This window comes from Telopea speciosissima, chromosome 8, assembly GCF_018873765.1.
Source record: "Telopea speciosissima isolate NSW1024214 ecotype Mountain lineage chromosome 8, Tspe_v1, whole genome shotgun sequence".
Classification (NCBI taxonomy): Eukaryota; Viridiplantae; Streptophyta; class Magnoliopsida; order Proteales; family Proteaceae; genus Telopea; species Telopea speciosissima.
Window position 1 is genome coordinate 31,869,876 of NC_057923.1, and position 20,188 is coordinate 31,890,063.

General features: G+C 40.9%; 1 protein-coding gene across 2 annotated transcripts in view; it reads left to right on the forward strand.

Moving 5' to 3' along the window:
- Nucleotides 1-20,188, forward strand: part of LOC122638261 (putative ATPase N2B) — a 137,907-nt gene that overhangs the window by 56,553 nt on the left and 61,166 nt on the right. For both annotated transcript variants that reach the window (XM_043831137.1, XM_043831136.1), the window contains exons 8-10: nt 12,794-12,916; nt 13,012-13,133; nt 13,212-13,281. In XM_043831137.1, the coding sequence (XP_043687072.1) occupies nt 12,794-12,916; nt 13,012-13,133; nt 13,212-13,281 (315 nt within the window). The remainder of the gene's footprint in view (nt 1-12,793; nt 12,917-13,011; nt 13,134-13,211; nt 13,282-20,188) is intronic.

Below are 20,188 nucleotides of genomic sequence, written 5' to 3' on the forward strand. Positions count from 1 at the left end.
CTGTGTGTGAGAGATAAATCAACTTCCCCACTAGTCTTTGGTACCGGCCTTTATCAACAGGTTCACCCTCCTTTTCTTTGAGATGAACATTAGCATCCATAGGAGTATCTGAAGGGTGACATCCTAACAAACCAGTTTCAGCTAATAAATCCATGACATACTTCCTTTAGGAGAGAAAGATGCCTTTAGAAGATCTGGCAACCTCAATCCCAAGAAAGTGCCGTAGCTTTCCTAGATCTTTAGTCTCAAACTCCTGTCCAAGAAAGGTCTTCAAACGGCTAATCTCATCACCATCATTGCCAGTAACCACAATGTCATCAACGTACACTATAAGAACAGTAAGTTTTCCACCAATCCTCTTTATAAAGAGAGTGTGATCAGCATTACTCTAGTTATACCCCACAAAAATCATGGCCTTGTGAAACCTTGCAAACCATGCTTGAGGCGATTGCTTCAACCCATAAAGTATACGCTTCAATTTACACATTTTGCCTTAATTACTAGCACAAGAAAACCCTGGTGGAATATCCATATACACCTCTTCACCAAGTTCTCCATTGAGGAAGGCATTCTTCACATGGATCTACGATTGACTATACAAGATAGCAAAACTCAAACAGTATTCAACTTTGCAACAGGAGGAAAGGTCTCCTGGTAATCAATCCCATATGTCTAAGTGAAACCCTTTGCGACCAGGCGTGCCTTATATCGATCCATAGTCCCATCAATCTTCTGTTTGACCACAAACACTCATTTACATCCCACTGGTTTTTTCCCTGGAGGAAGAGCTACAAGTTCCACATATTATTTTTTTTCAATGCTCTCATTTCTTCCAACATTGCTGCCTTCTACTTTCCATCTGTGTAAGCTTCTTGCCAATTTTTAGGAATGGAAACAGAAGAAAGAGAGGACACAAACGCACGAAAGGATGGAGATAGAGAACTATAAGAAACTGTTTAGAACCGCTTCCTCTAAAAGGCTGACCTTGTGGGAAAGGGAGGAAACAATATGTATATCATACAGGAGCTCTAACACGGCGGACTATCCAAAGGGGGACATGGGTGGATAAATAATTTTTTAACACCTGCCCGCTCCCAGAGGGACTCGATACCATGACCCCTGCCTGCTCTAATACCATGTTGAAATCCTTGAATAATGGCTTATGAACAATGTGCCCACAACCTCTTTATTTATAATCAAAGATCATTACAATAAAGGAAATAAAATCCGGAAGGTCAACTGACAATCCAAGATCTTGGAGAAGTCCTTTGAGCCAAAGAAGTTCGCAAATGCCTTGTGCCATGGGTCTAAATTCAGCTTCAGCACTTGACTGAGCAACCACTGCCTGCTTCTTGCTTCTCCAAGTAGTCAAATTTCCTCCAACATTGGTGCAATATCCAGAGGTGGACCTTCTATCATCAGGGGCCTGCCCAATCCGCATCAGTATAAGCTTCTACCTGGAGATGACTAGGTGAGGAATATAGGACTCCTTTACCAGGAGAGGACTTTAGGTACCTTAGGATTCGGTATGCTGACTCCAAGTGAGAAGAGTGAGGATCATGCATAAACTGGCTGACTACACTTACTGCAAATGCAATATCTGGTCCGGTATGGGACAAGTATATCAATCTCCCAACCAACCTTTGATAACTGTCCTTATCAATAGGGTCACCATCCTTACTCTTCAAGTGTGTTAGGTTCCAGAGGTGTATCAGCAGGTTTAAACTCAAGCATCTCAGTGTCCTTCAATAAATCGAGAGTATACTTTCTCTGAGAAAGAGATATGCCTTTAGCAGAGTAGGCAACCTCTATTCCCAAGAAATACCGCAACCTGCCCAGGTCCTTGACCTCAAACTTGGTACCCAAATAGGTCTTCAACCGCTGAATTTCTTGTTTATCACTTCCGGTGATCACTATATCATCTACATAGACAATCAAAATAGTGATATGCTGTCCCACCCTTTTAACAAATAGCGTGTGGTCAGCATTGCTTTGCTGATATCCATTAGCAACTATAGCTCTATGGAAACGACCGAACCAAACCCGGGGAGACTGTTTTAAGCCATACAAGGCTTTCTTCAATTTGCTCACCTTTCCCTAAGTGTTTGGTGAGGCAAAACCCGGAGGTATCTCCATGTAGACATCTTCTTCCAACTCTCCATGTAAGAAGGCATTTTTCACATCAAGTTGTTGAAGATCCCAACCTTGATTCACAGCACAGGAAATGATGACTCTCACTATATTCATCTTTGCCACAGGAGCAAAGGTTTCTTGATAGTCGATTCCTTGGGTTTGAGTAAACCCTTTGGCAACCAACCTTGCTTTATACCTTTTAACTGAACCATCAGATTTATGCTTCACAACAAATACCCATTTATAGCCAATGGGTCTCTTTATTGATGGAGGAATTACCAAATCCCAGGTCTGATTTTTCTCTAAGGCACGCATTTCTTCATGCATCGCATCCTTCCATTTTTGCTCTGCCACTGCTTCCTGCCAATTGTTAGGAATAATAACAGAGGACAATGAAGACACAAAGGCATGGAAAGAAGGAGTAAGGGAGTTGTATGATACAAAATTAGAAATTGGATGTTTTGGCTTCCAAATAGCAATAGGTAAATCCAGACTGGAATCATAAGGAGGCTTACCAAGAGAATGAGTGGGAGAACTTGGAACAGGTGCTGATTGAGTAGGTAGTGTGGTAGTGGTCTCTTTGTACAATAGTCCATGAGGAGGAAAAAACGTCCCCTGAGAATAATTCTTCAAATCTTTCTCCTCCTGAACTAGTTGCTGTTCAATCTGTCCCATTTCTTGTCCTTCACTTGTAATCCCATCCTCCAATTCCATAGAAGAATCCTCTATAACAGGTACATGAACATCCAGAGGAACAATCAGTGGGACCTCTGAATCTGCACTTATGATATCCCCCTATAGAGGTTCTAGTGATGAAAAGTAGGCCTCGGATTCACGAAACACAACATCCATGGTAACAAATATTTTTCTAGTTGGAGGATGGTAGCATTTGTAGCCCTTCTAAGTCACCGAGTAGCCAAGAAAAATGCACCGAAGTCCCTTTGGGTCGAACTTGCCATGAACATGGTGGTTTCGGGCAAACACCACACAACCAAAAATTTTTGGTGGTACAATAAAAGTCGAGGAGCCCAATAAAACATCCAACGGGCAGCGTCCTCTTAAGACTCTTGAGGGAAGCCGATTAATCAGATAAGTGGCTATGAGGACCGCAGCACCCCAGAAACGAGGGGGAACAGCCATATCAAACATTAGAGATCGAGCCATCTCAAGTAAATGCCTGTTCTTGCGTTCAGCGACCCCATTCTGAGCAGGTGTATGCACACAGAGGTCTGATGGATAATCCCATGAGTTTCCAAGCATGACTGAAAGGCACCATCCATGTATTCTTTGCCATTGTCAGACCGAAGAATTCTTACCTTGGCATCGAACTAGGTCTGAACCATCTTATGAAATAGGGTAAAACAGCGGAAAACATCACTCTTATTGTGCATCTTGACCCAAGTGGTCCGACTACAGTAATCAATGAAGGTGACAAACCACCGAAAGCCAGAAGTAGAAACACATCGGGCAGGGTCCCAAACGTCAGAATGAATCAAATTAAAAGGTAATAGACTTCTACTAGGAGAAATAGGACAAACCGTCCGAGTTTGCTTGGCTAAAATGCAAACATCACAAGAAAGATTAAATTTATTACATCGTTTAACCAAACTGGAAAAAGATTAGATAAAACCCCTACAGGGGGATGGCCTAAACGTTTATGCCAATTATTCAACTTTAGAATTGCCGAATCAGATTCAGTAGAGGAAGACTGAGATGTCAAGGCTGCCGGTGCACCATCAAGTACATAAAGCCCACCAACCACTTTACCACATGCAATCATACGACCCATCTCCAAGTACTGAAACAAGCAATGGTTGGGAAAAAAAAGTCACTTTGCAATTTAAATCTCTAGTTATACTACTAATTGGAAGTAAATTAGTAGAGAATTTTGGAACATGCAAGACAGAGGAAAGGCAAAGAGAAGATGTGCACTGTACAGATCCCTTTCCCGAGATAGAAGAAATAGATCCGTCAGCAACACGGACTTTAGTATGACCAGATAAAGGAGAATACTAGAAAAAAAGAGCTGAAGAACCTGTCATATGGTCGGTTGCTATCACCTAAGAATCGGGAATGACAGAGGAGCAGTTCCCACCAAATGAAATACTTGGAGAAGGAGTGGTAGGAGTAGTAGAAGGCACAGAAACAACAGAGGCAGCCAGTGAAGAGGATGTAGATGCCAAAGAAGACGTGTCCAAACGAGTCACCATATCCCTGAGATGATTGAGTTCAACCATAACTTGAGAAAGAGACTACGCAGGTTGTTCTTCAGTGGATGCCTGATTTGCACGTGTGCCAGTAGACCGATTGGAACCACCCCTGCTCCGCCCCCGAGTGTCTGTAGGGCGACGATGTAGCTTCCAACAACGATCCTTTGTGTGCCACTCCTTTCCACAATGGTCTCATTTAATAGGAGGACGATCCCCAGATGGCCAATCACTAGGAATAGAACAGGAAGTATTGCCACGGGCAGAAGATTGTGATCCAAAAATAAGAGCCGATCGTTCCTGAGGGACAGGATTAACCATGGCTATACGTCGACTGTCCTTGGCAGAATGAATTGCATATGCCTGCTCAAGAGTAGGTAGAGGATCACGATTCATAATTTTAGACTGATTGGATCAAATTCAATATTGAGCCAGGCCAAAAAATAAAAAACACGAAGACCGTCTTCCCATTTTCTGTAAGCCGTTGCATCAGCAATACTAGTTGCAGTAAAGGTGCCCAAAAAATCCAACTGTTGCCACAGAGTACACAAAGGTGTTATAATATTATGAATGGGACAACTCTAACTGCTTGGTAGAGTGAATCTTTTGATGAAGTTCATAGGACTGAGCGGCATTCACTTGAGAATACGTGTCCTTGGCTGTTTTCCATATCTTGTCTGCCGAATCGAGAAGACGATAACGTCTGGCAATCTCTTGCTCCATGGAATTCACCAAATAGGACATAACCAGAAAATTAAAATTCTCCCACTGATCTTAGGCAAAACCAGTTTCAGAAGGTTTGACAGTGGTTCCAGTGATGTAGCCAGAGAGACCACGGGAACCGATTGCAAACAAGCATGAACGAGACCACAGGAGGTAATTGGCCCCATTTAACTTTATAGGACTGGCTGGAAAAGGAACAAAGTCACGCTGCGATGTGCCGTTAGGGTCAGAGGAAGCAAACGTAACGTCAGAGTTGTCAAGCATGGTGACTGGTCAGAAAAAAAATAATAATGGAAAAAAAATCATAGATTTGTTTATTGCATAGGGGAAAAAATTTTAAGGGTTAAAAAAAGAGTCCTTGGTGGGAGACAACTCACCACCAAGGGAGGGTCTAAAAGGATCGCAAGAAGGCGGGAAGTCCTCTCTCGAGAAAAAAAGAGAGAGAGAGTCGCGGGAGGGAGGCGGTGGTATGGAAAAAAGTTGGGGAAAGGCTGGCGGAAGGGCTGGCGGGAGGCTGGCGGTGGTGCTGCTGCAATGGTGACTTCACGATGCAGAGAAGACAGAAAAAAACAAAAAAAGGAAAGAAATTTTTAGATCCCATATTCTCGGATTGGCTCTGATGGCATGTTGGAACCGCTTCCTCTAAAAGGCCGACCTTGTAGGAAAGGTAGGAAACAATATGTATGTCATTCAGGAGCTCTAACACGACGGACTATCCAAAGGGGGACACGGGTGGATAAATAATTTTTTAACAGAAACAAAGTGAGAAATAGAATGCTTAGTACAAGTCCTAGTGCCTTTGCGATGAGCAATAGGTAGGTCGGAAGAGGAAGTCTTACCAGGAGAGAAAGGGTCTGGATCCTGAGTCGGCAACTGGATAGGTATTGGTGCTACAGTGGATTAAAGCTGCCCTTCTTTGGAACATCCTTTTTTATAGGTGATGATGTTGAAGTTGTCAATTCTCTTCTGAAATTCACTAATGGTTCTCTGGACTGGAGTCAGCTCCCCCTGAATAGGAACATCACCACCATTATTCCAGTAGCCAAAGGAGGCTGGGGATCAGCCAAAGGAGGCTAGGAAGCAGCTAAAGGGGATAAAAGAGGAAGAACCTCAAGGGGAGGATACACACTCTCCCCCTGAAGAGGTGATGAAGAATAGTATGAAAGGTTTTCATGAAAAATGACATCCATATTGATCAAAGTACGACAGGAAGAGGGATGGTAACACTTATAACTTTTATGGGTTGGAGAATAACCCAAAAATATACACCGTAACCCACGGGGTTCAAGTTTTCCAGGAGATTTTGTATCTCTAGCATAACACACACAGCCAAACACCTTGAGTGACATCACAAAGGAGGAATTCCCAAGTAAAATCTCAGACGGACTACGGGATTCAAGAAGGCAACCGATTAATGAGATTCCATGATCCGTAAAGTATTTTTGAAATTGAGATTATTTATACTCGGTTCCATTATCACTCAAAATTTTGAGAGTGGTCTGGAACTGAATTTAGACCATTTTATGAAAATGCTGAAAACATGAAAAAACCTGATTTTTTGTGTGCATAAGATATACCCATGTGTTTCTAAAGTGACAGTCAATAAAGGAAACAAACTAACGATGTCCAGAAAGAGAAGTTTTATGACTAGGACCCCAAACATCGGAATGCACCAAATGAAAAAGTGAAGAACTCCTTTTATTTGAAATAGAATAGGTTGAACGTGTCTGTTTGGCCAGAACACAAGCCTCACAAAAAAAATCATCCTTATTACATGATTTGACCAAAGTAGGAAATAGATGTGCTAAAATTCCTAATGGAGGGTGACCTAATCTAGAGTGCCATTGGTAAAGCTAAGAAGAGACCTACGAGTTCTGGTGTAGCGGAGAAGGTAATGGTGGTGGAGTAAGACGACCATCATCAAGCAGGTACAATCCACCGTTCACTTTACCCGATCCAATCGTCTTCCCAGAGACCAGATCCTGAAACACACAATGGGAAGGAAAAAATGTTACTTTGCAGTTAAGATCACGAATAATACTACTAATGGAAAGGAAGTTAGTAGTAAAATTAGTAATGTGCAAAACAGAAGACAAAGTAAGAGAGGTGGTACAGTTGATGATTCCTTTTCCAGAGATGGAGGAGAGGGAACCATCAACTACCTTGACTTTGTCTTTCCCAGATTTTGGAGAATAGCAATGGAAAAGGCTAGAGGAACCAGGCACATGATTTGTAGCTCCAAAATCTATGATCCAAGGATGGGAAGCTACAGAAGTACAATGACCACCAAATGAAATACCTGACGGGGCAAAGTTTGAACCTGAAGGAGCAAAGGAATTGGCAGTAGCTGATGTAGTAGAAGCATCAACAAGAGAAGACCTTAGCACGCATAGGAGTGCCTGAAGATCATCATGGGATAGACCAATGTCAGTAGCAGGGGCCGTGGTAACAGTCTCAGTGTGATGACCTTTGTTCTTTGATTTCTTTTTGGCAGCCTGTTTTGCTTCAAAGTCAGCTGGTTTCCTGTAAAGCTTCCAGCATTTCTCTTTGGTATAGTAGGGGCTCATAGTTGTCAAGGCGTCGCCTAGGCGTCTAGGTGGTTTTGTTGGGGCTTAGGCGACCTCCGCCTTATTGCAAGGCCCCTTGTACTGGTGTTTTTGGTATCGGACCTAGTATCAACCCTTATTTATGCCAAATATCATTTTCATTTACTTAAGATATTATTCATAAATAAGCAAATACCCCCTATTTGAATCCAACAAAAATAGTTAAAAAATCAAATTTCAAAAGGATAAAAAGTCAACCCCCCCAGTTCAAGAACAAAAATTGGATTTTCAATGGTAGATAAAATTTTCAACTTTCTAATGCCGAGGTTTTTCTCAAATCTAAAAATTCTATAAATCTTAATATGGTAAAACATTGCTAAAAACCAAAAGTGCGGTAAAATATTCATTTGTTTTGATATCTAAAAAAATAGTTTCATTCGGAGCGATTTTGACAATATTCGCACATACCAGATAAGGTTTGACCGGAACATAACTTCTTCAATATAAATTAAATTTAAGCAATCTTGGTTGTTGGAAAGCTGGTTTTGTGCTCTACCTAATACTAAAAGTCTCATTTAAAAATAAAATCATTTGACTAGCCAAACTTCTTAGAGAACCAGAACATTTTTTTAATTTGAGAACAATTTAATTACTTATGGATAAGATCATATTTTCTAAGAATAGTTTAAACTAAATGTATGTTTGATTTTTTCAAACTTCCAATAGCTTGCTTCTTCAGTTCTATTGTCTTTCAGTTCTATGTTGATTTTTGATGACTTGATGTGGCTTAATATTGATTTTTGATGACTTGATGTGACTTAATATGGTTAATGTTGATTTTTAATGACTTGAGGAGGCTTAATGTTGATTTTTTATGATATAAGGTATATATTGTAGCATACTAAATAATGTTAGAAAAGGGAGAAATAAAAAATAACACTTGGGGGCGCCTTGGTCAACTAGGCAACGCCTAGGCGGGCGCCTTGTTGCCGAAGCGCTTAGACACCCCTCTAACGCCTTAGGTCGCTTTGCCACCTTAACAACTATGGTAGGACTTGTGACAGTGCTCACAAGTAACAGTGCCGGTAGTAGAATCACTAAGAGAAATATTTCCAACATGTGTAGGAGTAGCCAGGGCAACAGTCTGGAGAGCAGATCGGTCAGTAAGAGGAGGATGTAGCATAGCAGCCCTACGGTTTTCTTCAGAGGAGACCAAGGCGTAGGACTGCTCAAGTGTGGGAAAAGGAGAATGGCCCAACACTTGAACATGAATTTGGTCATACTCCTCATTCAACCCTGCCAAAAAATCATAAACTCTAATCTTGTCCACATGTTTCTTATAGGCAGCAATGTCAACAGCTCTAGTAGGGTGGAAATCAGAAAAGTGGTCCAATTGTTGCCAGAGGCTGCATAGAGTGCTCCAATTGTTGTCAGAGGCTGCGTAGAGTAGCGTAGTATTTCGAGACAGATAACTCTCCCTGAGTAGTGTGAAGGACCTTCTTCCTGAGTTCATAAACTTGGGCATCCTTGCCAAGCTTCCCGTATGTTTTCTTGCAAGCAAACCAAATCTGAAAAGTTGTATCAAGAAGAAGAAACCCATGGGCAAGGTCTGAATGCATGGAACCAATTAGGTATGACATGAGAACCCCATTGTTGGCAAGCCACTTATTTTGAAGAGGACCAAGTGCATTCGGCATAACACTGGTTCCATCAATATGGCCAGTAAGGCCACGGCCAGCAATGGTAAAGGCTGCAGATCGAGACCATAATAGGTAATTGGAACCATCCAGCTTGATGGCATTAGGAGGGAAATTATGATATTCTGTTTTTTCCTGGCCATTAGTAACGGAAGTAGCAGTGGAATTTTCTGAGTCACCCATAATCACAGAGAAGTTGTTGTGATGAGAAACCCAATAAAAGATCCAAGAGAAACTCCATAAATTGAAGAAGAGAGTCCTTTGCAGGGGAGGATATATGTCTTCAAAAATCAGCAGTAGTGAACAGAGCTATCCCCTAGAGATCGATATAGAGGGGAATGGTGCCAAAACCTTAATGGATGGAGCTGAAACTGAGATCAAGTGTGCTTTTAGGAGTGGAGAATCACCCTTCCAAAATACAGCTTCGACAGAAACCAGCAACACAAGGATCAACATTTTTCAGGTTTTGGAAAAAACCAGAATTTTGAAAAAAATCGACCAAGGAGGAGGGATAGGAGCTTGCACAATAATCTTCTGCAGTTCTTGCACTTCAAATAGGTGAATTGAGTCCTTGTACTGTAGAGAGAATCAATCCCAAAAAAAAAAACTTGAAGGTTGCAAATATCGCAGATAGGGATCAATCTTCTATTGAGCAGAATTTTTATTTTTATATCTTGAATGAGGTAATGGAGGGCAGCATCTGGATCTTTAGATCACCTCATCAGTGCTGCCCTTTTGGGAGAATGAAGAACAAGAGGAGAGAGAGGAGGAAAGAAGAAATCGAGAATGAATAAGAGAGGAAGGAGAAATCGAGAATGAAAGAGAAGGGAGGGCCCTAATTCGAAGCCTGCTCTGATACCATGTTAGCAGATCTAAATTAGAGAATATTGCTTGGATGATCAATATGATCAAACAAGCCTTGTATTTATAATATAAGAGATTACATCCTAATGTCCAAAATACCCCTAGCTTAGCTGATTTAACTAGGAAGTACTTAAACATAAAAATACAACTGTAAAAGGACCAGAATACTGTGGGTGTACATTATTGAACAGAATTTTTCTGATAATATGGTCAAACAAAGAAGGTGGGACTTCAAAGGAGTCACCAATGCGATGAGGCACGAGGTGATGACTTGTATTAAGAGGGTTGCCAAAGATGTACTAAGGGAAGTGAAGGACATAGTACTAAAACTCGTTTTGTCTCGGTTGAGATTTCAAGAATTTCGAGTATCTCGGTCGAGTCGGAAAAAAATGTAACATCAAATTGAAAAAATACAATATTTCAAAATTTTTGAAAATTTCGGTGAAATTTCGGTCATCTCGGTAATTTCAGTCATCTCGTTTCGGAAATCTCGGTCATTTTGGCATTTTACACCCACAAAAAAAATTCCATATTTCGACGAAATTTCAGTATCTCGGAAATTTTGGTCAGACCGAAACACCGAAACGAAACGAGATTTTAAACCTTGGCGAAGGGTAGTCGGCAGGCCCCTAGGGAGACTTGGTGGTGGAACGATGAGGTCCAAGCATCTATTAAGACCAAGAAAGTGTGTTCTAAGACTTGACAAAGGACTAAGGAAACTGAGGACAAAAAGAGGTATTATGAGGCCAGAAACAAAGCTAGTACGATTGTGGGGATGGCTAGGGCGAAAAATTATGAGGATCTCTATATCAACCTAAACGCAAAAGAAGATGAAAAAGCTATATATAAGATAGCTAAGATGAGAGAAAGGAAGAGTAGAGATTTTGATCAAGTGAGGTGTATCAAGGGTGCCGATGGGAGAGTGTTAGTAAGGGATGAAGACATTGTGAAGAGATGGGACGAGTAAATCTGTGACCCACTAAATGGGGATAGGTCGAGCAGAATTGCCCCAGATGAGTACCCTTTTCAACATGATACCACACATCATAGATATGTAAGAAAGGTTAATGTGGCGGAAGTTAAAGAAGCCCTAAGAAAGATGAAAGCAGGCAAGACTACAGGCCCAAATGAGATCCCAATAGAATTGCCCCAGATGAGTACCCTTTTCACAGAGAATTAAAGTGGGATGGATGAAGTGAAGAGGTGTGTCCGGAGTACTGTGTGACTGACGTATTCCTCTAAAGCTTAAAGGAAAGTTCTATAAGACTGTTGTTCGTCCGGCCATGATGTATGGGACAGAATGTTGGGCAGCTAAGAAGTGTCATATTGATCAATTTTGTGTAGTAGAGATGAGGATGTTACGATGGATGTGTGGAAAAACATGGAAGGATAAAGTACGCAATGAACGTATAAGAGTGGACTTGGGAGTTGCCCCGATCAATGACAAGCTCCAAGAGAGTCGTTTAAGGTGGTATGGTCATATTCAGCTGATGTGGTGCGAATTGAGGAAAGAGAGTTACCGCAACGTGACTATTTTAGATATCTGGGGTCAATCATAAATAAAGAAAGTGACATAGAGGATGATGTTTCACAGAGAATTAACGTGGCATGGATGAAGTGGAGAGGTGCGTTTGGAGTACTGTGTGACTGACGTATTCCTCTAAAGCTTAAAGGAAAGTTCTATAAGACTGTTGTTCGTCCGGCCATGATGTATGGGACAGAATGTTGGGCAGCTAAGAAGTGTCATATTTATAAGCTTTGTGTAGCAGAGATGAGGATGTTACGATGGATGTGTGGAAAACTAGGACGGATTGAACATATAAGAGTAGACTGGGGAGTTGCCCCGATCAATGACAAGCTCCGAGAGAGTTGTTTAAGGTGGTATGGTCATATTCAATGGAGACCTAGGGACGCCCCAGTGAGGAGGAGTGATATGATTCCGATTGAAGGAGCTAAAAGAGCTAGGGGCAGACCTAAAATTACCATAGGAGAAGGATATGCATAGTTTAGGCTTGGTCCAAAGTATGACCTCAGACAGAGCCTATTGGAGGGCAAGGATCCATGTCACCGGGCTGTGCCTTTTTCCTCTTACCATCTTTCATTTGTCCTTTTTTCTTTGTCATTTCTCATCTCTTTCACCATCCCTCTTCTCCCAGCCTTTCTTCACCTGTTTTTTTTTTAGTATAACTGTTTTCTCTTTTTTGTTTTGTTTGGATCCATGTAGCCGACCCCATTAAGTTGGGATAAGGTTGTGTTTGTTGTTGTTGTTGTATTCTCATTATATTTTATTTATTTTTGTTGCATCATTACTGACAACAACGATTGTTAGTTGATTGTTCAGTTGGATTTTCTTAGGTAAAATAATCTGCATTTGGGGTTATGTAACACTAACTTAATTTACACTCTTTTATTAAAACTCTGGATTTGTTCTGTATTAAGAAGATAGACAGGAACACTATCAGCATCGCTCATAATTTAACCCATAAAGCTAGATCTAATAGTTTGAATGTATGTACTAACTGATGATGTAGCGACTCTCTCTTCTAGTTTCTTTCAATAAAGTTTTTATTTTCCACCCAAAATAAAACAAAATTTCTGTTTCACCAAAATCTTGCAATTGTAGGATGGTATGCAGCGAGATATCTTTCTGAAATTTGTTGCAAAATTGGGGGAGCACTGCCAGAATGTCTTGGTTGGTAGTGAGATAGATTATCGACGCCTTATAGCCCAAAGAACTGTAGACCAGGTGAGCTAGTTTTTGTTAGTGATCTGAGGAACAATTTGCTGTTGGATTTTTTCATAGCTGTAGGTTGAATTCAATTATTGTCGTGCTCTCTATAGGTTCACTACTTCTCTCCTTTAAATAGCCATGCTTTTAAAGAATTTGAGAAAATGTGGCATGAGGTCACCAGCCAATTTGGAGGCAGGATCACCACAAAGACCATCCCTGTGATGTTTGAGCGGTACATATCTGAACTGAACTTGATTAATTTTGTAAACAGTTTACTACATATTAATGCTTGCATCATGTTTTAAAACAGAATGTTGGAGGTTCCTGACAGCTGTAATGGGGTAGCGAGATTTACATTTGATTATCTGTGTGGCCGTCCGGTAGTGTTTCTGCCCTTGTATGTATTTAGAAACATTGCTTTTATCCTTACTTTTCTTCTTTCTAATTGGTAATTCATTGTAAGAAGACCAATGACCAAAATACGTAGAATATTTGTTCTTTAATTTGTAATGCAGTTAAGCCATCGGTCTTCTAATGATGTTTCTTTGTCACTTGCTTAGAACAATAGGCAAATGAGAGAAATTTGCTTAATCTATCCTTATTGTAGTAGTAGTTCATTTTTATTTTTATTTTTATTTTTATTTATATTAGTTTATTTTTTGTTGAGAATTAGGGGTAGTTTAGTCATTCTTATTTTGGGTTTTGGGGTTCTATGTTATTTACTTTTTTTTCTGTCTTTATTTGTTAAGTTGTATTTGGTAAGGGCTTAGGGGTAATTTCATGATAAACCCCTAACCAACTTACTTTAGATCTGCCCTTTATTATTAATAGAACCCAGGTCCTGTGATAGAACATACAAGCTCTATCGCAGGCTGCCTTCTCTTCCCAATCGGCAGTGTGCTTCTCCTCTTATTCTTCTGTTCTTCTGCACTTTTCTGCTGATTAGTTAGTTAGTCTGATTTGTAACATGGTATCAGAGCTTGACTAATCAGTAAAAGAGTTCTATCTAATCTTCTTCTGCTGATTTCTCCTTCAATTTTTTGGTGTGCAGCCACCTGCTGCTGCTTCTTTTTGGTTAATGGATTGAAGACTCCATATACATGAATGGAGTAGTGTTTGGGATCAGTTGTTGGTGCTTTGAAGGCCCTCCTTGAAGATTCGATTGGTGGATGTGATGGTTTCTAATTTCTGAAACCGATAAGCATTATGTTTCTATTTTTTGAACTCGAGAGAACTGAATTCCTTCCTTGATTACTGCTGGTTCTATTGGTTGCTGGCTCTCTTCGGTACCCCCTGCTATTGGTTTGTGGCTAGTTGATGATGGATGCTTTGTGATTTGAAGGATTTTCCTCTGTTTATACTTGTTTTCTGAAATCGATAAGAGCTCAAGGTTTTGGTTGGGAGATCAAGTGCCTTTCTCTTCAATTGTTGGCTGTTTCCACTGCTTCTAAGCTTGAAGATGGGCCTTCTCTTATTTTTTTTCTGCTGTCTGGTGCTCTGAAATTCTGCTACGGTTGGTGACCTGTGCTCCACACTCTATCATGGTGATGTTCTAAAACTCTACAGATTATTGGTTTCTCTTCCTGGCTTTATTTTTCGGTTGCCTTGTTCCTGGTTCTTCTTGCAACCTTTCTTGTTCGATATATATTTTTTTGGTTGTGTATTCAGTCTGTTCCCTGCCTCTTGAAGTTGGTTTTATTGCAAGCCTGGCCTCTTAATTCCAGTGTGTTAACAAAACAGAAAATTGAGAGAATGCTTCAATGATCAATGTGATCAAGCCAGCCATATATTAATAGCATTAAGGATTACATCCCAATGACCAAAAAACCCCTAGCTTAGCCGACTTAGCTAAGCAATACATAAAACATATAATAAAACCCCAAAAAGACCAGAATGGGGATATTCTGTTTTACATTATTCAACACTCCCCCTCAAGTTGGAGCAAAAATATCAAACATGCCAAACTTGACTAAGTTAGGATGAAACATCTTTCCTGGCAGTCCCTTAGTGAAAATATCAGCAAGCTGATTAGTAGACTTCACAAAAGGAACACAAATCAGCCCTTCTTCTAATTTTTCCTTGATGAAATGCCTATCCACTTCAACATGCTTAGTACGACCATGGTGTAATTATGTGCAATGTTGATTGCAGCCTTGTTGTCACAGTACAACATCATAGGAAGATGAATAGGAACACCAAGATCTTGTAGCAAACCCTTCTACCAAAGCAACTCACAAATGCCTTGTGCTATAGCACGAAATTCTGCTTCGGCACTGGAACGAGCCACCACATTTTGCTTCTTGCTATGCCAAGTGACAAGATTGCCACTTATAAAAGAACAATACCCAAAAATAGATTTGCAATCAGGAGAGCCAGCCCAATCCGCATCAGTGTGTGTTTCTATCCGTAGGTGATCATGTGGAGAAAAGAGAATTCCTTTACCTGGAGATGACTTCAAGTAGTGAAGAATACAAAGAACCGCCTGCATATGGGAAGAGTAGGGATCATGCATAAACTGACTCACGGTACTCAGAGCAACAGCAATGTCTGGACGTGTGTGTGAGAGATAAATCAACTTCCCCACTAATCTTTGGTACCGGCCTTTATCAATAGGTTCACCCTCTTTTTCCTTGAAACGAACACTAGCATCCATAGGAGTATCTAAAGGGTGACACCCCAACAAACTAGTTTCAGCCAATTACTCTAGGACATGCTTCCTTTGGGAGAGAAAAATGCCCTTAGCTTTCCAAGATCCTTAATCTTAAACTCCTGTGCAAGATAAGTCTTCAAACGGCTGATCCTATCACCATCATTGCCTGTGACAACAATATCATTAACGTAGACTACAAGAATAGTAAGTTTTCCACCAACCCTTTTTATATAAAGAGTGTGGCATTACTCTGCTTGTAGCCCATAGAAATCATGGACTTGTGAAACCGGCCAAACCATGCACTAGGTGACTGCTTCAGCCCATAAAGTGCATGCTTCAACTTACACACTTTGCCTTGGTTTTTGTCACAAGGGAACCTTGGTGGAATGTCCATGTATACCTCCTCATCAAGTTCTCCATTGAGAAAGACATTCTTCACATCCAGCTGTTGTAAATCCCATCTAAGATTGACTGCACAAGATAGCAAAACTCGAACAGTATTTAGCTTTCCAACAGGGGGCAAAGGTCTTCTGGTAATCAATCCCATATGTGTGAGTAAACCCTTTTTCCACAAGTCGTGTCTTATATCTATCCATAGTGCCATCCACCTTCTGTTTCACCATAAACACCCACTTGCATCCAACAGTCCTTTACCCTGGTGGAAGAATCACAAGATCCCAAGTGTCATTTTTTTCAGGGCTTCCATTTTTTCCTTCATTGCTGCCTTCCACTTTCCATCTGATAGAGCTTCTTGCCAATTGTTAGAAATACGAATAGAAGAAATGGAAGAAACAAAAGCACGAAAAGATGAAGAAAGAGAGTCATAGGAAACAACATGGGATATAGGGTGCTTAGTGCAAGCCCTGACACCTTTGCAAACAACAATAGGTAGATCAAGAGAAGAAGTATTACCAGGTGGAGAAGTAGGTTCTGGATCCAGGTTCGGCAACTGGATAGGTACCGGTACTGCAGTGGATTGAAGCTGCTTATGTTTCCTTGTATAAGTCTGCACATTAGAATCATTAATCCTCTTCTGAAATTCACTAATAGTTTTCTGGACTTGAGTTTGTTGGACTGCAGTTACCTCCCCCTGAATAGGAATGTCAACATTATCTGTAATGGTCTCCCCCTGTATAGGAACCTCTCCCCCTGAGGTAGAGGGAGGACTAGGAGTAGGAGGAACAAGAACAGACTCATTGTGAACATATGGAAGGGGAGGTTCAATGGTCAGCACATCTTCACTAACACTCTCCCCCTGAAGAGGTGGGGACAAATAATATGAGAGGTTCTCATGAAAGACAACATCCATGCTGACTAGGGTACGACGGGCAGGAGGTTAATAACACTAGTACCCTTTTTGGGTGGCAGAGTATCCCAAAAAAATGCAGCAGAGACCACGGAGCTCAAGTTTACTAGGGTATCTAGTATCCCTAGCATAACAAACACAGCCAAAAACCTTAAGGGAAACAATGAAAGTAGTAGAGCCGTGTAAGTGCTCAATAGGAGACTTGGAGTCAAGAACCCGGGAAGGCAGTCTATTAATTAAATAGGTTGCAGTAAGGACAGCATCACTCCAATAAAATGAGGGAACATTGTGAGCAAACCATAGTTGTCACGGCGTCACGGCGATCCAAGTCGGTGGAGGGGTGTCATGTCGATATATTGACATGTCGCCCGCCATGGCGAGTATGTCGACCATGTTTTATTTTTTATTTTCTCTATTTTTAATGTTTTAATAGATGTATACTCAAGCCATGTTTTATTTTTTCTCTATTGTTTCTCAAGTTTTAAGAAGAAAATTCAGAAATTGAAGAGGGAAAGAAGAAATTGAAAGAAATCGAAGAGGGAAAGAAGACAGGAATAAGAAATCGAAGAAGAAATCGAAGAGGGAAAGAAGAAATCGAAAGAAATCGAAGAGGGAAAGAAGAAATCGAAGACAGGAAGAAGAAATCGAAGAGGGAAAGAGAGACAAGAAGAAGAAATCAAAGAGGGACGCCATGGCGTAGGTCGCCATGCAACCTTCTCCAGTGCCAGGACGCCATGGCGACGCCATGACAACTATGGAGCAAACATAAATGCTCTAGCCACCTCTTAGAGATGGCGATTTTTTCTCTCAGCCACACCATTCTGGGCTGGAGTATCAACTCAGCTGGTCTGATGTAAGATTCCATGGGCAGCAAGGTATTTTTGGAACTGACCTTCCATATACTCTCTCTCATTGTCACTTCTCAAGATTTTGAGAGTGGCATTAAATTGAGTGTGAACCATTTTGTGAAAATGCTGAAAACAGGAAAAAACTTCATTCTTCGTATGCATCAGGTAGACCCAAGTCGATCGAGAATAACAATAAATGAATGTAACAAACCACCGATGACCAGTAAGAGACACTTTACGACTAGGACCCCACACATCAGAATGAACCAATTGAAATACGGGAGAACATCTTTTATTAGTTTATTACTAATAAGATAGTTTGAACGTGTCTGTTTGGCCAAGACACAAGCCTCACAAAAAAAATCTTCCTTGTTACAACTGTTGACCAAAGCTGGAAATAAATGGGATAAAGTTCCTAAAGGGGGGTGTCCTAATCTAGAATGTCATTCGTGGAGTTCAGAAGAGATAGATGAAGGCTGATATAACTTGAAAGGCAATGCCCGTGGAGGGAGCTGGCCATCATCAAGCAGGTACAATCCACCATGTACTTTACCCAATCCAATCTCTTCCCCGAGTCCAGTTTCTGAAAAACACAATGAGTGGGAAATAAAAGTCACTTTGCAATTCAAATCTTTGGTAAGACTGCTAATAGAAAGAAGATTAGTAGTGAAATTTGGTATATGCAAAATAAAGTAAGAGAAGAGGAGCAACTAATGATCGTTTCCCAGAAACAGATGAGAGGGAACCATCAGCCACTTTCACCTTATCCTTGTCAGAAGTAGGAAAATAAGTATGGAAAGGCTAGAGGAACCTGTCATGTGGTCAGTGGCACTAGAGTCTATAATCCATGGAGTGGAGACAACCAATGCACAATGACCAGCAGAGAAAATACTTGAATGGGCAAAGTGGGAACCTGATGGAGAAGAGTAACTAGCAGGAAGAGATGTAGTAGAGGCAACAAAAGACTGTAACATACGCCTGAAAGCCTGTAATTCCTCCTGGGGAAGACCATTGTCAGTAGTGGGGACTGGAGCTACAATTTTAGTGTGATTAGCTTTGTTTTTAGTTTTAGCACGACCACATTTGGCCTCAAATCAGCAGGCTTGCCATGTAATTTCCAGCAAGTAGCCTTAGTGTGATAAAGTTTATTGCGGTGTTTACACTTAACAGGTTCCTTGGTGGAAATAGTAGCAGTGGGGGAAGCATCAGTAGGAGTAGCAGGGGCAAAACCAGCCTGTAGGGCAGACCTATCAATAGGAGACTGATGAAGCATGGCAGCTCTACGAGATTCTTCAGTATGAACCAAGGCAAAAGATTGCTCCAGGGTAGGGAAGGGAACCCTACTAAGAACTTGTTGACGAATGGGATCATACTCAATGTTCAGACATGCCAGAAAGTCATAGACCCGAGTTTTGTCCACATGTTTCTTATAGGCCGCAATATCTGTAGGAGTGGAAGGCTGAAAAGCAGAGTAGTTATCCAGTTGCTGCCAAAGACCTTTAAGCTGAAGCATAAGGAAGATATTCAGGCTTATTATGTCCTTAAACATCAGAGTAGCAGTTGTAATATCAGACCCATCCATAGCAGCCATATATCATAAACAATGCACCAGCTGAGATCCAAAAAAACCAGCAAAACCTGATCGATATAGGCAGAATTCGATCCAAGGTTGTGGAAGGCTGGAAATCTGAAAAAACTTCAGTAGAAGGGAGCACCAACAGTGTCGATTGATCCTTGAAGTAGTATGAATAAGATCTCCAAAGATTAGCCAAGCAGAGAAGAGAAAAACCAAAAATCAATAAGAGTCAGGGTTTTTCAAAACCCTGAAGAGAGATCGATAATTGGTATGGGCTTCAAATAACTTGAAAAATCTGTGATAGTTGCTGTCCAATACCGCTATGGTGGACCTCCAATAGGGAAAATCAGCTTTCAATAGGAAAAAGAGCTCGATCTTCAAGGAGGAGAGAATTCCAAAAAATCGCAGAGACACAGGCAACAACTGTCGTATTAAATCATTTGTTGAAGAGATTAGATTGAGGGCAGCATCTAGATCTTGTGATCACCTCATTAGTGCTGCCCTAGTGATGGAAGAAAACCAAGGAAAAAAAGGAAGAGAAAAGGAGAAGATCGAGTCGAAGAGGCTGCAAAAGAAAAAACGATGGAGGGGATGGGCTTTTGAAAACCTAGATCAGAGATGTTGGCTCTGATGCCATGTTAACAAAACAGAAAATTGAGAGAATGCTTGAACGATCAATGTGATCAAGCTAATAGCATTAAGGATTACATTCTAATGACCCAAAAACCCCTAGCTTAGCCAACTTAGCTAAGCAATACATAAAACATATAATAAAACCCCAAAACTACCAGAATACCCCCACAGTATTCTGGTTTACATTATAGTGCTTGCTGTCCTATCGTGGGGTTCTTGGCTGAAGGTTTCTTGGTGTTCTTTTGTGGTTGATTTTTTGGCTGTTTTTTTTTCT